This window comes from Bison bison, unplaced genomic scaffold (assembly GCF_000754665.1).
Source record: "Bison bison bison isolate TAMUID 2011002044 unplaced genomic scaffold, Bison_UMD1.0 scf7180017864174, whole genome shotgun sequence".
In the NCBI taxonomy this organism is placed as follows: domain Eukaryota; kingdom Metazoa; phylum Chordata; class Mammalia; order Artiodactyla; family Bovidae; genus Bison; species Bison bison.
The window spans coordinates 2114229-2133362 of NW_011494746.1; the positions used below are offsets into that span (position 1 = coordinate 2114229).

General features: G+C 42.8%; 1 protein-coding gene across 1 annotated transcript in view; it reads right to left on the minus strand.

The window, feature by feature from the left end:
• Window positions 1-11160: 11160 nt before the first annotated feature.
• The window catches only part of TRIM9 (tripartite motif containing 9), a 116750-nt gene continuing 108776 nt past the window's right edge, over window positions 11161-19134 (minus strand). The window contains exons 8-10 of the mRNA XM_010842264.1: window positions 17297-17600; window positions 14011-14173; window positions 11161-11764 (exon numbers count right to left, since the gene is read on the minus strand). Of these exons, the coding sequence (XP_010840566.1) occupies window positions 11702-11764; window positions 14011-14173; window positions 17297-17600 (530 nt within the window). The 3' untranslated portion in view covers window positions 11161-11701. The remainder of the gene's footprint in view (window positions 11765-14010; window positions 14174-17296; window positions 17601-19134) is intronic.

Here is a 19134-nt window from a genome sequence, read left to right on the forward strand (position 1 = left end):
TAGCTACTATATTATTAGAGTATTTCTCAGTTGTAAGAAGCTTTTGTTGTAGATTGTAAAATTTACCACTGACTTAATATTAGTTCTTTTGGAGAAAACCAAAACCAAATACAACATTTAAAAAATCTAATTTATGACAGCACATATTTATATTCAGAAATACATGAATACTTTCTTCTTCAGAATGACAGTCACAGTTGGGGTCTAAAGTGGCTCTCACTCTCTCTCAAGTATGGCCCTTGGCCATATGTGTATGTGTAAGAGTCAGTCACCCCTGCTGATGATCTAGACCTTGTGTTCATCTTTGTGATGCTGCAGAATTATTTATCTGTTTTTAAATTATTTATTTATGTATTGACTGTGCTGGGTCTTTGCTGCTGCTTGCAGGCTTTCCCTAACTGCGGCCAGCAGGAGCTGCTCTTGTTGTGGTGCGCAGGCTTCTCATTGCAGTGGCTTCTCTTATTGCAGAGCGCAGGCTCTAAGGCAAGTGGGCTTCAGTAGTTGCAGCACTTGGGCTCAGTAGTTGTGGCTCATGGACTTAGCTGTTCCGAGGCATGAGGGATCTTCTGTGACTCCTACATTGGCAGGCAGACTCGTCCACTGAACACCAGCGAAGTCCTGCAGAATTATTTAAACACATATCAAAGAATACTGTGGATTCTGTGGGATTTTGTTTGTTTGCGCTTCCCTCTTGGTTATTTTGTTTGTATTGTCAGTAATTGAATTACACATGACTAAAGAGTTTTTTTAAAGAGTTTTGTACAGAAGAACTATACAAAAAATATCTTCACGACCCAGATAATCATGATGGTGTGATCACTGACCTAGAGCCAGACATCCTGGAATGTGAAGTCAAGTGGGCCTTAGAAAGCATCACTACGAACAAAGCTAGTGGAGGTGATGGAATTCCAGTTGAGCTATTTCAAATCCTGAAAGATGATGCTGTGAAAGTGCTGCACTCCATATGCCAGCAAATTTGGAAAACTCAGCAGTGGCCACAGGACTGGAAAAGGTCAGTTTTCATTCCAATCCCAAAGAAAGGCAATGCCAAAGAATGCTTAAACTACCGCACAATTGCAGTCATCTCACATGCTAGTAAAGTAATGCTCAAAATTCTCCAAGCCAGGCTTCAGCAATATATGAACCATGAACTTCCTGATGTTCAAGCTGGTTTTAGAAAAGGCAGAGGAACCAGAGATCAAATTGCCAACATCCGCTGGATTATGGAAAAAGCAAGAGAGTTCCAGAAAAACATCTATTTCCGCTTTATTGACTATGCCAAAGCCTTTGACTGTGTGGATCACAATAAACTGTGGAAAATTCTGAAAGAGATGGGAATACCAGAACACCTGATCTGCCTCTTGAGAAATTTGTATGCAGGTCAGGAAGCAACAGTTAGAACTGGACATGGAACAACAGACTGGTTCCAAATAGGAAAAGGAGTTCGTCAAGGCTGTATGTTGTCACCCTGTTTATTTAACGTATATGCAGAGTACATTATGAGAAACGCTGGACTGGAAGAAACACAAGCTGGAATCAAGATTGCTGGGAGAAATATCAATAACCTCAGATATGCAGATGACACCACCCTTATGGCAGAAAGTGAAGAGGAACTCAAAAGCCTCTTGATGAAAGTGAAAGTGGAGAGTGAAAAAGTTGGCTTAAAGCTCAACATTCAGAAAACGAAGATCATGGCATCCGGTCCCACCACTTATGGGAAATAGACGGGGAAACAGTGGAAACAGTGTCATACTTTATTTTTCTGGGCTCCAAAATCACTACAGATGGTGACTGCCTCCATGAAATTAAAAGACGCTTACTCCTTGAAAGGAAAGTTATGACCAACCTAGATAGCATATTCAAAAGCAGAGACATTACTTTGCCAACAAAGATCCGTCTAGTGAAGGCTACTTTTTGTCCAGTGGTCATGTATGAATGTGAGAGTTGGACTATAAAGAAAGCTGAGTACTGAAGAATTGATCCTTTTGAATTGTGGTGTTGGCGAGGACTCTTGAGAGTCCCTTGGACTGCAAGGAGATCCAACCAGTCCATCCTAAAGGAGTTCAGTCCTGGGTGTTCATTGGAAGTACTGTTGTTGAAGCTGAAACTCCAGTACTTTGGCCACCTCATGTGAAGAGTTGACTCATTGGAAAAGACTCTGATGCTGGGAGGGATTGGGGGCAGGAGGAGAAGGGGACGACAGAGGATGAGATGGCTGGATGGCATCACTGACTCGATGGACGTGAGTCTGAGTGAACTCCGGGAGTTGGTGATGGACAGGGAGGCCTGGTGTACTGCGATTCATGGGGTCACATAGAGTTGGACACGACTGAGCGACTGATCTGATCTGAAAGAGTTTTTGGAAAGTAGCTGGAAGCTTGTGACGTATTTGGACATCTGAATGATAGTTCTTAGCACATCAACTGGTCCTAACAATTGAAAATCTGTGAACTTTGGCAATTTTTATTGCTTTTAATCACAGTATCCAGTGTGCAGTTGTTATATATTTTCTTTTCTATGTTACCTTGTAGTGGAATCTTTTAAAAGATCTTTTAAGTGACAATTATGATGGAAATTTAAATCTATCAGTTATCAATGCAAATAACTCCACAGAAGTAACAAACTGATGAGCTGATGGACTCTCACCCACACATCTTATTAATTTTCCAAGTGAAAGTGAAAGTCGCTCAGTCATGTCCGACTCTTTGCGACCCCATAAACTACATTGTCCATGGAATTCTCCAGTCCGGAATACTGGAGTGGGTAGCCTTTCCCTTCTCCAGGGGATCGTCCCAGCCCAGGAATTGAACCGGGATCTCCTACATTGCAGGCAGATTCTTTACCAATTGAGCTATCAGGGAATATGTCCAGGCAATAAAAACTCTCGGAGTACATGCCACCCACTCTTTCCTTTCCTGCATTCTCAACTTGGCAGCATGTTAGAATCACCTGGGGAACTTAAAAAAAGCCCACATTCTCAGGCTGCAGGCTTCCCAGGTGGTGGTAGTGGTAAAGAAACTACCTGCCAGTGCAGGAGATGGGAGAGAGGTGGATTTGATCCCTGGGTCAGGAAGATCCCCTGGAGGAGGGCATGCCAATCCACTCCAGTATTCTTGCCTGGAGAATCCCATGGACAGAGGAGTTGGCGGGCTATAGTCCATGGGGTTGCAAAGAGTCAGACATAACTGAAATGACTCAGCCTGAATGCACGCACTCAGGCTGCATCTCTAACCAGGTAAATTAGTAGCCTGTTATCAGTATTTTTAAAGTCCTCTGGATGATGTCAATGTGCGGTGAAGATTGAGAATCACCACTTTACCAGTGGCTAGTGAGTTTCTTTTGACACATGTAAGCTGTATCTTCACTGAAGAGATGTTAATGTGTGGGAAACAAAACAACCTTTGCATCTGAGAAATAAGAAAATAGAATATTATTATTATTGTTATTATTAGTCTTGCCCTGAGAAGATTCAGACCATGAAAAGTATCATAGTGAGTCAGACCCACTTGGAAGGTTCTATGTTCTTTTGTTATCCTTTATAGCATCTTTGAAAGTTCCTACTAGGAATGTGCCCCAGTGGTTGAATTTCCTTTAGTTACTGCCAAAGACTTGAGAAGGGGATTGAGGATGAAGCCTAACATCTGAGACATCTAAAGAAAAAGAAGAGCCCCTGTGAATTGCAGCTGACTCTCCTCGTCGCTGAGTGTGTCCTGTATCCTGTTCTCTCTTGTTCCCATTAGACCCCTGAGGTGGCATTCTGACTGCCCCTGAACTAGCCCTCACAGCTTCATCCGATCCACTGGGATTCTGTCTCCCCAAGCAATGAAGGGCAGATCCTCAGGTTCTCTTAACATCAAGGAAAAGTGTCCCCTCAGCGTGGATGAAGGACAATTAACTTACACACAGTGAACATAACTATGCTAGTGTTTTGATTCTTGGTCCTAGTTGAAATCTTGAAGACATGGAATTTAATAGTCTTGTGTGGAGTTTTGGCTGATCCTAAGAAATTTTTAAGATTAACCGATTTCCTTGTTTTAAAAAAGTCCCATTAAAAAAAACCTGAATTATCGTTGATTTACAACACTGTGCAAATTCCTCCTACATAGCAAAAGGACTCAGTTATACACACGTGTACGTTCTTTTCCATTATGGCTTATCCCAGGAGACTGGATACAGTTTCCTGTTTTATACAGTAAGACCTGTTGTTTATCCGTTCTAAATGTAATAGTTTGCATCTACTAACCTCAAGCTCCCAGTCCACCTCTCCCCCTCCCCTTTTCCCTCTTGGCAGCCACGATTCTGTTCTTCATGTAAGACTGACTGATTTCTTTCTGATAGATACTTTTTTGTTTTTCCCTGCAGACATAGCAGGTCTAAGTGCTTAGCAGATAGTTTCCCTATTCTGCAAAGCTCATGTATTGTTAACTATGAAACCAACCTCCTGAGAAGCTGCAATTAACCTTCACCTACTTATCATTTTAAGCTTGGCAAATGATAAGATTGGAGGCTTATTTCTTTACATCTGACAGTCACACTTCCCACAGGCAATTAGCAAAATATATTGAGTGGAGTGGTCTTCTCACAGAACACATGTAGAAATCAGCCTTTACAGAAAGAACATTTAGGATCCTCATTTACTTCAGATGATTTTCTCATTAGAAACAACTATTAGGTTGAAAATACAGTCCAGAGTACAGAGTAGTTCATATTTAACACCTCAATTTTTCCTTAGAAGTAGTTTGTTAAATGGCAGCATAACAATAAATTAATACATTCAATAAATCTATAGTACTAGAAGTGGGTTTAGACAGGATAAAAATGGGCCCATTTAATTAAAGAAGAAAACAGATGGCTACAGTATATAGGCAGGGATAACACAGGAGGGTTTATAATGTAAAATACTGGTTGGAGAGGAGGTTTAGAAAATTGATAAACCTATTGCATAAACTTGCTTGCTCCTTGAAAGGAAAGCTATGACAAACCTAGACAGCTTATTAAAAAGTAAAGACGTCAAAAGTCCATATAGTCAAAGCAATGGTATTTCCAGTAGTCATGTATGGATGTGAAAGCTGGACCATAAAGAAGGTTGAGCACCGAAGAATTGATGCCTTCAAATTATGGTGCTGGGGAAGACCCTTGAGAGTTCCTTGGACTGAAAGAAAGTTAAACCAGTCAATCCTAAAGGAATCAACTCTGAATATTCATTGTAAGGACTGATGCTGAAGTTGAAACTCTAACACTTTGGTCACTTGATGCAAATAGCCGACTCATGGGAAAAGACCCTGATGCTGGTAAAGATTGAAGGCAAAAGCAGAAGAGGGCAGCAGAGGATGAGATGGTTAGATAGCATCACCAACTCAATGGACATGAATTTGAGCAAACTCCAGGAGATAGTGAAGGACAGGGAAGCCTTCCATGCTGCAGTCCATGGGGTCACAAAGAGTTGGACATGACTGAACAACAACAGCATTGCATAAACTAATTTACAGTGACTTAAGCCTCCCTGAGAAAGATCAAATGAATATTTGCTTTTTGTTCTGGTCTATTAAAGTTTTAACTATTTAATGTTTAACCCCTTAATATCTGAGCTGTGATATGATTTAAAATATAGTTTCCAAATGGCTAACCTATTTTCAAATAATATTTTCAACATTTTGGAGTAATTTTCACTTCCTCCTTTGTAATTCTTTATTCAGCATTCATTGAAGTCTGAGTTATCCTGTAGCTGCTTAAGTCAAACTATATACCATTTTGATTACCGTGGCTTTGAAATAGATTTTAATGGTGTCATATAAGTGAACTTTTTCTCAGAATTTCCTTGCTTATATTCTTCCATTCATTTTCTTTCACTTAATTTATTTTAATTGGAGGATAATTACTTTACAATATTGTGGTGGTTTTTGCCATACATCAACATGAATCAGCCATGGGTGCACATGTGCCCCCCATCCTGAACCCCACTCCATCCCTCTGGGTAGTCCCAGAGCACTGCCTTTGAGTGCCCTGCTTCATGCATTGAACTTGCACTGGTCATCTATTTTACATAACTTCCATTCATTTTTGCAGTAGAATTTGACAAAGACATTTTGTACACACTATCTCCCAAGAAGATGATGTTAAGAATCATTGTTGACGCTCAGAATCTTACAGAAGAGACAGAACTGACATCATCACAGAATATGTGACACTTGCATAGAAAAGTGTTCTTCGTAACATTTAACATGAAAAGATCTTCATAACACGCAACAGGGGACATGCACAATTTGGAGTGTTTTACATTAAATTTTTGCTTTAACTCTCAAAACAATGTTTCTATTTCCACTTTAAAGACATGGAAACTGTGGGTGAGTTTTCAGTTTGCTCCAGGGCACGCGGCTGTCACACCTGGGAACCAGGACCAAGGGCCAGAATTCAGACAGTAACTGCCAGATGCTGTGCTTTCAGTCACTATGCCTGACCACTCTCAGGTGGTCTGACGGTGCAGAGGGTAGAAGTAACTTAATAATTATATTTAACATGTCTTTCATCTCAATTGCACATAGCACTTTTACATGGTTTGCCTCGTTTGTGCTCCTTTCTTTGTTCAGAACATACACAGACACATAGTTGGACATGCTGTTAATTTATTTGGCTGTCCTTGGTCTTAGGTGTGGCAGGCAGGATCTTTAGTTGCAGCGTGTAAACTCTTAGCTGTGGCACGTGGGATCTAGTTCCCTGACCAGAGACGGAACCCTCCCCACTTACGGCATCTTAGCCACTGGACCACCAGGGAAGTCCCTGGACATATTGTTCTTACTGGAGAATTTAAGCCAGGGTGGAGAACAACTCACTAGTTTATATCTTCATGAAGTTTCTCTCATCACGGTGGTTTCTTTAGCTTTATGGTTTCCTTCATCATACACATTAAAAACTGTGGCCATATATCAAAAGGCAATTTGTAAGTTGTTAATAGGCAATTGAAGTTGAACATTATTCAATCATGCTTGCTAATGAAATTCTAATTTATCCTCATTACTTAGAGAATTTTATAAAAAGTATGGGGTGGGGGGAGGGCAAGAACACCAACCAAAACATTAACCCTTTTAGCTGCTGCTGCTAAGTCGCTTCAGTCGTGTCCGACTCTGTGTGACCCCATAGATGGCAGCCCACCAGGCTCCTTTCACCGTAAATGCTTATTTCTACCTGGTGGGAGAAGGACGAAAGAAATGTGGGCAAGATTTATACCCACTGCGGGTATGTGAGAGCTACTTTGAATTGTTTCCTTAGTGGCAGCCAGGTTTTCTACTCTCCGCAGCACTGTGGTCCTCAGGACGGGAGCTGGTTAAAGTCCACGGGAGGAGGTCCGAGGGCAACGTGTACAGGCACTCTTCACCACACAGCAAGGGGAAGCAAACCAAAGCCCTTCCCCTGACTAAGGGAATATGGGGAGAGGAAGAGAAAGCCAGGCCAGGAGTTTGGCTTCTCAGTCCTTGATGACCCTCCGCTTCTGCCTTGGGCTTTATTTCAGAAGACAGGTTTGGGGAGATAGGAATCTAGGCTGTTAGGTAGTGAGGGAGGCTGTAAGGAGAGTCCTGGTCATGTCCAACATGGCCTCTCACCCCTCCAGAGTGTACAACTCAGTGATTTTTAATGTTTATAAGGCTATGCAACCATTAGCACTAATTCTGTGGTATCTGATTCTGTACCTGCAGCTTTTCTTAGCACATCTGTAGCAGAACAGAGATATTAGTTCAAAGGACCAGGCTGATGTTTCTGCATGTGTAATTAGGAACTTCCAGTGTTCACTCTGTTTGGATACGCCAAATTATGGGTGTATCCAACAAGCTGGTTCCTTAGAAAGACACGATTTGCTGCTGCTGCTGCTGCTAAGTCGCTTCAGTCGTGTCCGACTCTGTGCGACCCCATAGACAGCAGCCAACCAGGCTCCCCTGTCCTGGGATTCTCCAGGCAAGAATACTGGAGTGGGTTGCCATTTCCTTCTCCAATATATGAAAGTGAAAAGTGAAAGTGAAGTCGCTCAGTCGTGTCCGACTCTTAGTGACCCCATGGACTGCAGCCTTCCAGGCTCCTCTGTCCATGGGATTTTCCAGGCAAGAGTACTGGAGTGGGGTGCCATTGCCTTCTCCGCACCTCTATTATGTGTGATGTAGCATGTCAGACCCCAGGTTCCCTAACCACCAGTCTCAGCGGAAGTAGCTGGCTCATATATTTGAAGAATATATGAAGATATCTTCAGCATATTCATATAAATTATAAGGTAGTGTGATCCAAGCACTTCTTTAATTACTATAGTTTCTTTGATTCATAGTCAGAAATTCTGACTCAGTAGAAAGCCCTTCTTTCTCGTCAGTGAGTTAAGTAGATGGGCAAAAAGATAGGCGCACACAGTAGAGACAGAAAAAGAGGGTTTCATTTCCAGAAAATAGGGTGATTTCTTGCAAATCACTTAATTACTCCTATGAGGAAATAGGCAGGGGATCAGAAGTTCTATTAACCTTAGCACCAGGGAAAAATTAAAACATGGCTAAAGCATCCCAGTAGAGGAGAGAAAGGCAGAAAACCAGAAGATAGGGCCAATAGAGGAACAAGAACAAAGTAACAGAGTAGAGAGTGAGGAAAGAAGAGAGCAGAAATCTGGGTGGATACAGAGCAGAAGTTCCAACAACTGTCAGAGGTTACATTCAGAGATTATAATCTGGACTGGATTGTTATGGAACCAGGTTCATCTTGCCTGAAGCACAGTGAACCAAAACGCTAAGGCTTTCAGCAAAGCAAGCAGGGAAACAAACCCGTCTCCCAACCGAAGGCAAGTGGCTTGGGATATTTAGGGGATAAGGAAGGAGGTTGGGCTGAGGCATAGGGCTTGAGGGGCACGGGGAGGGGCATGTGGAGGGTATGGGACACATGGAGGGGTGTAGGGGGGAAAGGTGATTGCCAAAAGCTGTGATAACGGTCATTCTGCCCAAGTGTAACTAATTACAGCCCTCTGTTGTCAAAAGGTCACCAAGGGGACACCTGCCTGTATATGCCTAGTTGAGGGGTCGGTCGGTGGTCCCATCCAGTCTTAATAAACTCAGTTCCAACTCGAAACAGCTGATGCCAAGTTCCTGGAAAACAACTGCCACAAACATCTTGCAGTTTAGGCTGCTTACTGCTTGGAAGATTTGCAAGTCTTAGAACAACAATCTAGATTAATGAAGGCAGGTAAAATGGATTTAATCCATGCTTTCAATATGTTTTTAGATGATGTTTTTCTTTTAATATAAACCCAAGGCAGTTCATTTTAAAAGGCTAATAAACAAAGGAGATGAACAATGGTGTAATTATTTAAAAACAATCGTATCGCTTAGCTGCTCTAAGAAATGGTGAAGGAACCAAGTTAAAAAAAGTCAGTGACATTCCATCTTGCAGGACAAGTTTGCGGCTCTTCTAGGAGCAAGTTTGTTAAAGTAAGTCCCCAGTGTTTGGAGGCATACCCTTAACGGCATCAACTATTAATATGTTATATGAAGTTAAGGCTGAGGAGGTCAGTACCACCAGGAGACAATGCCAGGCTCCTGAGGAGATGGGATGAAGTACATTTGCTTTCCCCAGTCCTGGGGGACCTTCCAATGACCCTTTGCTGAAGAAATATTGCTCTGACAAAAGTGAAGTGTCGTCCCAAATAGGCAAAAAAACTGCGATATTCTAAAGAGACATAAAATGTTCTCTCATAAAAATCATTTATTGGTACACCAGAAATATCCATTTTTTTTCTAGTACAGGAGCTATATGCATCTATAATTGCAATTCTGTGTAAACTACGTGTTACCAGTCACTAGAAATCTAATTAGCAGGATGGATTTAATAAAGAATAAGAGTAACTATGAGTCCACAGCGGCCCAGCCATCAAGTCTCATTGGAGTAAATCAAATATCAAATTAGTGTTGGCCTGCAACAGAGTGGTTCTGTAGCCAAGAAAAACCAAGGTGGACACAAACAGGATAGCACCCATTCAATAAATTAGGTACACTTAATTAGAAAAACACCACAGCAGATAGAAATAATCTAAATAAAGCACAAAAGTAAACTATTAGCTATTTACATATATTACTTTTTGCCCAAAACTTTAATTTGCTAGCTTTCCCATCCTACTGCTTTCCTTTCGTTACTTTTTTCTTTTTTTCATGGTGAATTTCTTGACCCCCTGGCAAATATTTAGACAACTAACCAGAACTTCTTTCAAGGTCCAACATCTTCTAAAACTTCATGTCAAACTAAAGAATCTGAAAGGAAGCTTATATAGGTCTATCTCTACATGGAAGTAATACATTTATTCTTCTTCTATTTTGCTATTATCTCTGTTAAGAGCAGAGCAGTGACCTACAATTTCATTTTCCTTCCAAACATTATTTGAACTAGTCCAGAAAGGTGGGTTGTGAATGGCAGCTGAGTGGATGGAGAGTTCACCTGTGACAGGCACAGAAAGTGAGTCTAAACGGAGACAAGAGCGTGAATCCTGAGAATGGAATGCTGTGAGCTGCAATTTAAGATCCCCCATTACAGAGAACGAGAGCGCCTCCTTCTGGTTGTTACTTTTTTTTTTTCACATTAGGTTTTTAAGGCTTAGTATCACTGCAGCATTAACAAATACAAATGCTGACATCATTTCTACTAAAGAAGGGCTTTGTGATGAATGGCAGCAGGTACCATAATTAAAATAGCACAGTTGGAAAGGCATTGAGTTGGTATGTTTCTGGTGCTATGGCCAGAATGTATGGATTTCTAGCATCATTCTGGGGGATCCGAAAGATCTTGCCAATGAGCATCTCTGGCCCTTTTTATTTCCTTTCTAGTACTAGTAACAGTTTGCAATAATTTTATTTTTGGTTTGTTCTCCTAGGACAATGTAAGCTCCAGGAGGGCAGAGACCACACCTGTGTATTCACTATTGTGTCTCCAGCATCTAGAACAGTGTCTGGTCCATAATAGGTTCTCAATTAAAAACTTGTGATAAATAAATGAACCAAATCATGACGTCCCCTGGCCTGCCTATGTTTAGAGACTTTCCAGTTTCAATCAGTGACCAGGGTTTCTGACCCCGCCTAATGACCCAGATGTCCTCTGAGCCTCCACTGCTATGAACCTCTATGCAGTTGTGTAGCTATCATTTTTGTGCTTCAATGGATAGTAAAACTTTTCATTGCTGAAAAGACTAGCTATGCAGAGGTAACACTGCATGAGAGGTCACAGGGCAAGAACACTTAAGAACATTCTAAATGGCAAGCTCCAAGTTCAGCTCATTCTTCCCTACCTCTTCCTACCACCTACCTCTTTGACAGAGAGCTTAAGAAACAAGTTATTAGGAGAATTTTCTCTTGGCAGTGCCAGTTCATAACTCACCAATGACACGATCAGAAGAAAAACAAAAGATAACTCACCTACATAAAAATTAATGTAAATAAAAGCAAAATCTGGGTTTGGAAACAAAGTGACACGGTGGGCTGTCTAGGTCCTCTGTTGGTTAGAACTGCTGACTATGGAAGAGAAAGCAGGCTTTACAGCAGTAGAGAGGCTGGGGGGAAGGGTGTGCGTGGAGGCGCTGTGGGTATGAGGACCAGCGTTTCTCCTCCTCTCTCTCCCTCCAGGTCTGGCTGAGCTCCTTGCAGTCACTCTCAGGCGGGAGGTAAGAACAGGCAGCTGGCGCCTCCACGGCACATTCTTAGGCTATTGATGCTCTGCTGGAGTAGAAGTCGGGGACTTGGAGCCCCGTGTGAAGCGTGACCTAGGGGAAGAGACTGTGAGTCCTGGAGGCACTTTAGGAGCCCCCCTCCACCCAACTCACTGCACCCTCTCCCCACTTAGGAATAAGTGGGCTTGTTCCTAACTCAGAAAGGGATCTGTTCACTTTTCTGTAACATCTGTTCTAGTAGACATCACAGAGATCTCCAGCAGAATTCAGCCTGTGCTAAGAACCTGGCCACCATGCTGGGCTTCCTGATCCTGGAGACACTTGATAATATGATTCGAATCCACCTGCCTCTTCAAAGAATTCTGGGGAGATTGTGTTCCTTATGACTGAAGAATGAGGCATTGATTTGCAGGTGGCAAACCCTTTTGACCGCATTGCAATGGTCACTGCCATATCCATGGATAGAGAACAGATGAGCAGACAACCCTTCCCCTATTATTTGTCCCCTAGTTATTTCAATTAGGATAAGCCTTTCACTTTGGGATGGCCTAGATGATTGCCAAGAATGAGGAGACATGGGCACTTAAACTATTTCACTGATTTCTGTCTAACCTCAGAACTCAGTGGACGGCTGCACCAATCAGGCTAGAACCATTTCTTGCAGTGCTGTCTGTCATCTCTCTCCACCTTGTCCCTGTCTTCCCCAGTCTAAGAGTCTTTCTCTGAAGATACTCAGAACATCCCAGAAACCTCTAAAGATCATTAAGTAAAATAGTCTTTGCAAGGGAAACAGCTAAAAAAGCGGAAAACGTTGAATGAGTGTTTTCCAAAACACACTTCTAGGGAAATCTATGGCTTTCTTTGGTCCAATGTAGAGCCAAACTCTTGATGGATTAGATTTCAGCCTTCCAGAAAAACCCATCAAGTTGCAGCAAGAGAGAAGGGCAGAGGTCACTGGGTTGCAATCACTTCTACTGCACACATACTTATAAACAACAATGGTTTTTTAAAATAGCTCCCAAGATGGTAGTTCTGTATACAACAAAAATCATGAGCACTGTGTTGATACTTAAGCCCTATCTATTTTTCGGCAGCCATTTGCTGAGTGAAGTTCACAGCCAATGTCGAGTTCCAGCTCAAGACGGAAGTGAGCGCTCCCATCTCAACAGTGGCTGGTAGGGCACCCCCCCGCATGCCCCCCTCTGTTCTCCCCCCCCCCCATCTTCCCCAGCTATGGTTTCCTGGACCTTCTTTGCCCTGGCTGTTCCCTCTGCCTGGAAAGCCTTACCCAGCTCACTCCCTCACTTCCTTCAAGGCTCAGCTCACCTGTGACTGCAATAAGGCCCACCTATGCTGACCACCCTGCTTAAGACTGCCACTGCCCTCCCTACCCTGGCACTCTCGGTCCCCTACCCTTTCCTTGTCTTCTCTCCACTGCATATTGCCTTGCCGTTGTTGTTGTTTAGTCACTAAGTCGTGTCTGCCTTTTTGCGACCCCATGTACTGCAGCACGCCAGGCTTCCCTGTCCTTCACTAACTCCCTGAATTTGCTCAAACTCATGTCTACTGAGTCAGTGATGCCATTCAACCATCTCATCCTCTGTTGCCCCCTTCCCTCTTGCCCTCAATCACTCCCAGCATCAGGATCTTTTCCAATACTGTCTTCTAATATACTATATAATTAACACAGCAATTGTGTGTATTATTTACTGTTTCTCTTGTAACTCGAATGCAAGCTCTAAGAGGGCAAGATTTTCATTTCTGTGTTGTCACTGATAAACAACAATACTTACAATACTTCAGTAGTGCCTGACATATCAAAGGTACTCAGTTGACATTTATTGGATGAACAAATAAGAAAACCCTGTTGTTTATATTTACAAAGAATCATTACTAACTAACTTGCAGGCAGGGACTATGTTTTCTCTCCCTAACAGAAGTGCTAAGACTGCAGTGGAGAAGCTCCAGATTTCTAAGCATCCTGTTAGCACCTCAGGCTCACACTTTCACTTCTCAGGCACTCCTGGGGCTTTGCGGCAGTCATTTCATTTGCTTTCAGGCCAGCAGGTTCAAGAGTTTCCTTTCCACTAGAGAGGAATCTAGGGCTCAGGAGGACAGTCATTAGCCTGCCACAAGAGAATCCCAGTTTCCCCCGCTGCTGTTCACCAAACTGTGTCTAAATATAATGAAGGGGCTTATGCTGGTCTGGAATTATCTCTCTTGTCACGTCCGACCCGTCCCGCAATCCCCTCTTCTCCGTGTCTTGGTCTGGGCCCTCCCAGGTTGGGGACTAAGCTCACCGCCCCGCGGGCAGCCTCACAAATGGAGCAGCCGCTCACCTGCACATTCCTGTTTAGGCTGACTGCCGGGAAGAACAGGCCCTCCACGTTCTCAAACGCGATGGGACCCTGCTGTTCGTCGTTGATAAAAAACGTCAAGGTTTTTCTATTGAAGTCGAGGAGGACCCCAATCGTGGCCCCCTTTGTGATCCCTCCCTCAGTTCTGTGGAAAAAGAAAACATGGGAATTCATTTGCCCGTCCTCCTTCTAGAAGTTCCCTGTTTGTATGGTTAAACCACTATTTCTTAATCTGTTTAAAATTATCATACCCTACCCTTGAAGCCTTTTAACACAGTTTTCCTCTTAGTGACCCCTCCTCACATACAATTTTAATGCCACAGATATATTGTTTATCTGCTTATGAGCTGTATGTATAGCTGTGTTGTGCCGTGCTCAGTCGCTTTAGTCATGTCTGACTCTTTGTGACCCTATGGATCATAGCCCTTCAGGCTCCTCGGTCCACGGGATTCTGGATTCTCTAGGCAAGAATAATGGAGTTGGTTGCCAGGCCCTCCTTCAGGGGATCTTCCCACCCAAGGATCAAACCCACGTCTCTTATGTCTCCTGCTTTATATAAAAAGTTTCCTGCATTGGCAGGTGGATTCTTTACCACTCACGCCACCTGGGAAGCCCATGTATATAAAAAAGTAAGATCTGCTTGCTCCCTGAACCAATTCTCATGCCCCTGTTGAGAATGCACAGGTTCATTGCGCTGCTCTGCTGTTGCTAAGAGTGAACCCCTTCACACACAGTCTCCACATGGAGACACAAGCATCAAAGGCCGGGAACAAAAAGTAGCCTTTAGGCTATCAGAACTTTGCCTAGAGCTGTGTCTCAAGTTGTGAATTAAGCGTCATTCAATCCAAAATGATTTAATTTGAAAGTCAAAGTAAAAAGGCACTTAAGCTGAACCTAGAACACATGCATGAAAAATTAGATTTGGGGCCTCATGCTATCCATTAATCAGAAAAACTCATCCCAGAAAGATGGGAATTTGGGGCATACTGAAATTGAATTGAGAAGCTGGAGGCTCTCCATAAAATGGCATTGAAGAAGAGGAATCTCCTCTCCGTAAGGTGAAATGATTATACTCTAGGAGCTGGAGTGATTGTCATTGGAAACAAATTGTGTCTTATGCTTTAACTGATGGTTTCACAAAAGCCATTAAGCCTAGACAATCAGATCTGTCCTTTTCCTCCTCACTGAGATCCAGCAGTACTGAACTTCAGCCTCACAGACACGTGAGAGCGTTCTTCTTTTCCCCTTGGGATGCAGAACACAGACTGTGCACAGCCGTTAAAAACGCCGGGGTATCAACGGTGTCTTGGCAATTTCTCAAGTTTCAGCAATGACGGCCCTGGTGCCATGCAGTTTACATGCAAGGCGACGTGTTCTGCTTTAAGAAACCGTTTCTCTGTATAGTATGGCAGTTGCGTTATTACCCCTTCATTCCAAAATAAAGAAGTTGAAAGGGAAAAGTAAGTGGGGTACATGGGTGATGGCATCAGAGCTGGCGACAGAGGGTCCCTCAAATGTGAATCCCTGAAGGTAACAGCTTCTCTACACATAGTAGGATTTGAGACCAGGCTGGAATGGCATGTGTGTGTTGCAAGTGAAAAGGGAAAAAATGAGGAGTCTTTTTCTTTCCTGTTCCTGAGAAGCAGGAAGATAAAGAGAACAGTGAGCAGGCCTGAGCAGGCCTGAACAATCCTAGCTTTTTTTTCACTTTAACTGCTCCTAACTCTGTAACTAAGTTTGCTTCTTTTGCCCCCTAACTCTGCAGGAACTACACTTCACACCTATTTTTCCTTTGACTCTATGCTATCTGGTGTTTACCCTTATAACACTCTTCCTGTTGTAGTTACACATCAGAAAGAAGGCCACAGAGCCATGGAACTGCCAGACTCAGGCACTGGGTTACTGACACCAGCCAGCATGACTGCCTTGGAAACAATGCAAGAGGAAGAAATCAAGATCCTAACACCTTTGTTCCCCATCTTATAGAAGCCCCTAGACTCCCCACGGTGGGGGAGGCATGAGCCTGCTGTGTTCCCCTTTCCACTGGCTGAGAATTTGGAGCCACCTTTCTATTTCTTCCAAACTCTGTCTCTGTATTTTTCATCCGGCTTTGGCGGGCAGAGAAGGCCATAATTTTGGCCAGCAACATGTGCTCACTTCAAGGGACAGTGAACGAAGCACGACTGAATGCAGACGTAGAGAAACTACCCAAGGGAAGAAGTGGAGGCCCTAGGAGACCTACTTGCTAGAAGAGAGGCAGTGATGAGCACACAGAAGAAGCCGAGACAGTGGAGCCCACTGCCTACCACTGCACGACTCACTTTCCTTCTGACTGAATATAGCTGTGTCCCCCACACCCCCATTCCAGACACCGATAAGAATGTAACTTGGGGATGTATTCGAGACATCCTAAAAGATGTCTTTAGGAACCTAAAAGGTTCCTAAAAGACACTTCTCCACCTAGAAAATTTGTGAAAAATACATTTGAGGAAGAAAACACAAACCAAATGAAAAAGGAAGTCTAGAGAAAATATTATAGGTATGAGTTAAATTATAATTGCCTAGATTTTGGTGGTAAAGGAAAACTGAAAACAATTCCTGCATTCTTTTTCCCCAGCAAACTGGGTGCTCTGAATCCATATAATAGTAAGAGGGTTCTTCAATCTTCAACTATAAAACTATCCAAACTGGCATCTATAAGATTTAAATATATCATAAATTTAAACAAACCCATAAGATTTAGTTTAAATTAAAGTGCTCAATACCACTTAACTGTGGCACTGATAATGATAAGAACAGTGGCTTCTATTTTCAGATGCTTCTGATGGGAGGCATTTTTGCATGTCTCATTTAATCATGGGAACATTTCTGCATGGAAAAATATGATTTTCCTAATTTGTGGATTTGGAAACTGATGTTCAGAAAAACTGAGTATCTTGTACACAAGTGCTTTTCTGGTAAGTTTTAAAACTGTGTTTTAGAATCCTGGAATGTTTTTCTATAATGGATATTCATGAGGATTCTTAGTTTGCAGCCCTAAGTGGACTACAGCAATGAGGGGTCTAAGAAAGTGCTCATGTCCCTATCATTATGCAAAAACCGAAACACCAGGATGGACTCGGCTAAGAGCAGTAGAAGGTCTACTTAATAAAGATGGCCTGCCCGACTTCCTTCATGTTGTCTATTTAATAGGTCTCTGAACTTGGGCTATTGTTCTGGACCAGAAGCCAACATGAAGAAGGCTTGCTTGCGTGGGGCTGCAGGGTACCTGTTGGTGTGCGAGTTGTTGTGCATGAACCAGCTCCGGTTATTGTCCACATACATTGCCCAAGCTTTGTCGTCCTTTCCTAACATCACATCCTTCATCACGTCGATGCGAGCCACACCGAAGGCAGGGTCGGGGTGGTTGTCGTAGCGATCCACTGTCAGCTCCCAGTAGTGGACGCCCTTGGAGAAACCGGTCTTCCCCAGCACCACGCGGTCATCATAGCTACTGCAGGTCACAGTCAGGTTGTCATTGGAGAAGATGATGTCAGAGTGTGCCGAGCCAGGGTCGAAAGCAAACCAGGCCACTGGGGACAACAGAGGGGAGGGTGGTTGGTTACTAAGACGGACCCAACGAGTTCACACCATAATTTACTCCTGGGCAGGAGAGGAGTGTTTTGTCCCATTTTCATGCTTCCATGTGGGAAGGAAGTGTCCAGAGCCAGAAGGGGCCATGAGTGAGTAGACAGGGGGCACGTCCTGGGACCTGGGGCTCTCTGCACCCAGAAACAGATGGATGACACACGACCGATTCAGCAGGGGTTACCTGGCTCAGACTGCACTCCCAACCAGGTGATCCGGGAGTGAAGTGGCATCAAGTCCCTTCACCCAGTGACTGGCAGAACAGTACACCAGAGACATAAGGGAAGAGGGATGCACTAAGATGCCTGTGTAACCCTGAGACGGGGAGGCTAGTAACTAGAGTCCTAGATGGAGGAGGGATAAAACACACTCAGTGAAATATGGAAATACTCCTTCAACAGAAGTGCTCAATTTAGTTGTTTTGAAAATTTCCTCAGTGTTAGTGAAAACTCAGAAGCTTTGGAGCTATCAGCAACAGAAACTAATTCTCACGAGTGACTGAGACTTGGATGTAAGACTGGTTGCTTCCTTCATCACAGATATGGTGTGAGTGTTATTCTTAAAATGTAAAAAGTATTGGCGATTAGGTGCAGATCGAATGATGTCTTTGTATACAGTGCTGTGCCCAGGTTCTAAATGCCACCTACGAAGAACCTCCTCCAGACAGGCAGAATCGCTGATTTATCAAACCTGTGAACCACCTCACATGCATTTTGGTCTTTGCTATTGGTAACAGAGTAAGGTTATTCCATACCTGCCAACAGCTTTTTAATGTCAACTGTTGTCATTCCAAGTGAAAAGCATGGGAGAGAGAAATAGGAGGCAAAATTGACACTGATAAGAATACATGTCTCTTTTGATAGACTAACACCAAAAAAGGGCTAAGTTTAAAACTGCATACACTACAGCCATTGGTCTGATTAGTACCTTTTGCCCACAAGTTTTCTGCTTATAATGAGTGCTTGCATTGTTGTACAAGAAATCTGGGGGAAAAGTAATCTTCTTTGAGGTACAACATTTAAAAATACAGGCATCTTTTTCATTTTTTCTAAGTATGAGAGAAATTGCTATAATGGGATTTGAATGACAATTCAACAATTTTATTGACATAGAATAAGCTGCTACCATTTATTTTGTGAAGGGAATGGAGCATACCAAGCACATAAGTAAAAGATAACAATTACAATAGGTATACTTGCCTAATTGAGAGTAAGATGCAGATTGTGTCTCAAAATTGCATCCTATAAAGAAATACTACACATCAAAGCTATGAAACAACAACCAATTCAATAAAGATTATTTGTATACACGTAAAAAGCACCAGCTGAGTAGTCACCAGAGGCCTGATTCATGAAAAACCAAAGCCCTTTTTATGTTAGTTTACTTGCTGGAGTAAAAACTGCTTCTCTGCTCTTTCAAAATGAATAGTAGATTTTTCTTTTTTAATTTAATAAAGTCTCCTCCGATTGTTTCTAAACT